The 1,081-nt window shown below is 54.9% G+C and overlaps 1 protein-coding gene across 1 annotated transcript; it reads right to left on the bottom strand.

The window, feature by feature from the left end:
- Window positions 1-787: 787 nt before the first annotated feature.
- On the bottom strand, window positions 788-1,034 carry TM2D2 (TM2 domain containing 2; the record flags this gene model as incomplete). The annotated part of the gene is made up of 1 exon (XM_010186606.1): window positions 788-1,034. A coding segment is annotated over one exon (247 nt), but the record flags the coding sequence as incomplete, so codon positions are not given.
- Between the last annotated feature and the right edge of the window lie 47 nt (window positions 1,035-1,081).

The following is a 1,081-nucleotide window of genomic DNA, read 5'->3' as shown; positions in this document are numbered from 1 at the left end:
GTGATGTGGGTATGCTTTGAGAAGCACTTTACTATGAAAAGGAGAGGACAGGAGGAGAAACAGGAGCTTTTAAAATAACACGGGTACCACTTTGGGGTGGCTGCAGAGTCCTACAGATGTTTCTAGAATGGCACATGGCGGGGAGAGTTGCACCAATGGACACAAGTCCTTTGGAGAGGCCTGAACAGGGGCCTCATTTGCTGCGCTGCGGCCGTGCCCGCCTGCAAGCGGACAGTGATGTTCTCCAAAGGGTGCAGGTTCTGCTCAATCTGACCCAGCTTCCTGCGCAGCCAGTGAACGTGGTTTTAAACAAACAATGTAGAATTAGAGGTCATCCCTTTGCCAGTCTCTGCAGCTTTGTGTTAGGTTACTCAACCGTAGAGGTTTACAAAGCCTAGCAACACAAAACCACCTGCGAGCGGGCCGCGTCTCTGCAGGGCTGCGTGCACTCTACTGATATTGAAACTTCGTGCAGTCAGCTCCTCCCAGGCTTTATTAAGATTTGTTTGAGCACCTCCGTCTGCAAGGCCTGATTTCTTAAACAGTGACCGCTTGAAGAATGGGGGGGGGGAAATCCAGATTATTCTAAACAAGCAAAATATATACTGAACAATTTCGCGTCCAAGGTTTGTACAGAGGAACTGACAAGAATAATTGTTCTGCGTGTTGAGTTACAGCGGGGTAAGTCCATGTCTGTGCAAGGCAGAAGTCTGTCCTGGTGCTGTGGGACGAGCGGAGGGGTCCAGCTCCAGCCCCGGCAGCCTCTTTGGGGCCAGCTCTGCCCCCCTCAGTACACCGTGCACCAGTTGCTGCCGTCGCTGGGCATCAGCCCTCCGGTGATGAGGAGGATCAGGTCCACAAACCACCAGATCCCCAGTCCTTTCAGGTCCCCAACCCACCAGCTCCCCAGTCCTCCCAGCGTCAGCAGCTTCCCCACGGCGGTCCCGGTGTGGCCCAGGCAGAACCGATCCACGCCGAAGCACCCCAGGAAAAACGAGTAGAGCAGCGTGGTTATGAAGTAATGTCCAGTGTACCTGGGGGAAGGGGCGGCTCAGGCGGGGGCTGGGGAGCCGTCCCCGCA

The sequence above is a fragment of the Mesitornis unicolor genome, unplaced genomic scaffold (assembly GCF_000695765.1).
Source record: "Mesitornis unicolor isolate BGI_N332 unplaced genomic scaffold, ASM69576v1 scaffold41076, whole genome shotgun sequence".
NCBI lineage: Eukaryota > Metazoa > Chordata > Aves > Mesitornithiformes > Mesitornithidae > Mesitornis > Mesitornis unicolor.
The sequence above is the reverse complement of the archived record's forward strand: the minus strand, read 5'-3'. Positions and strand labels throughout refer to the sequence as shown.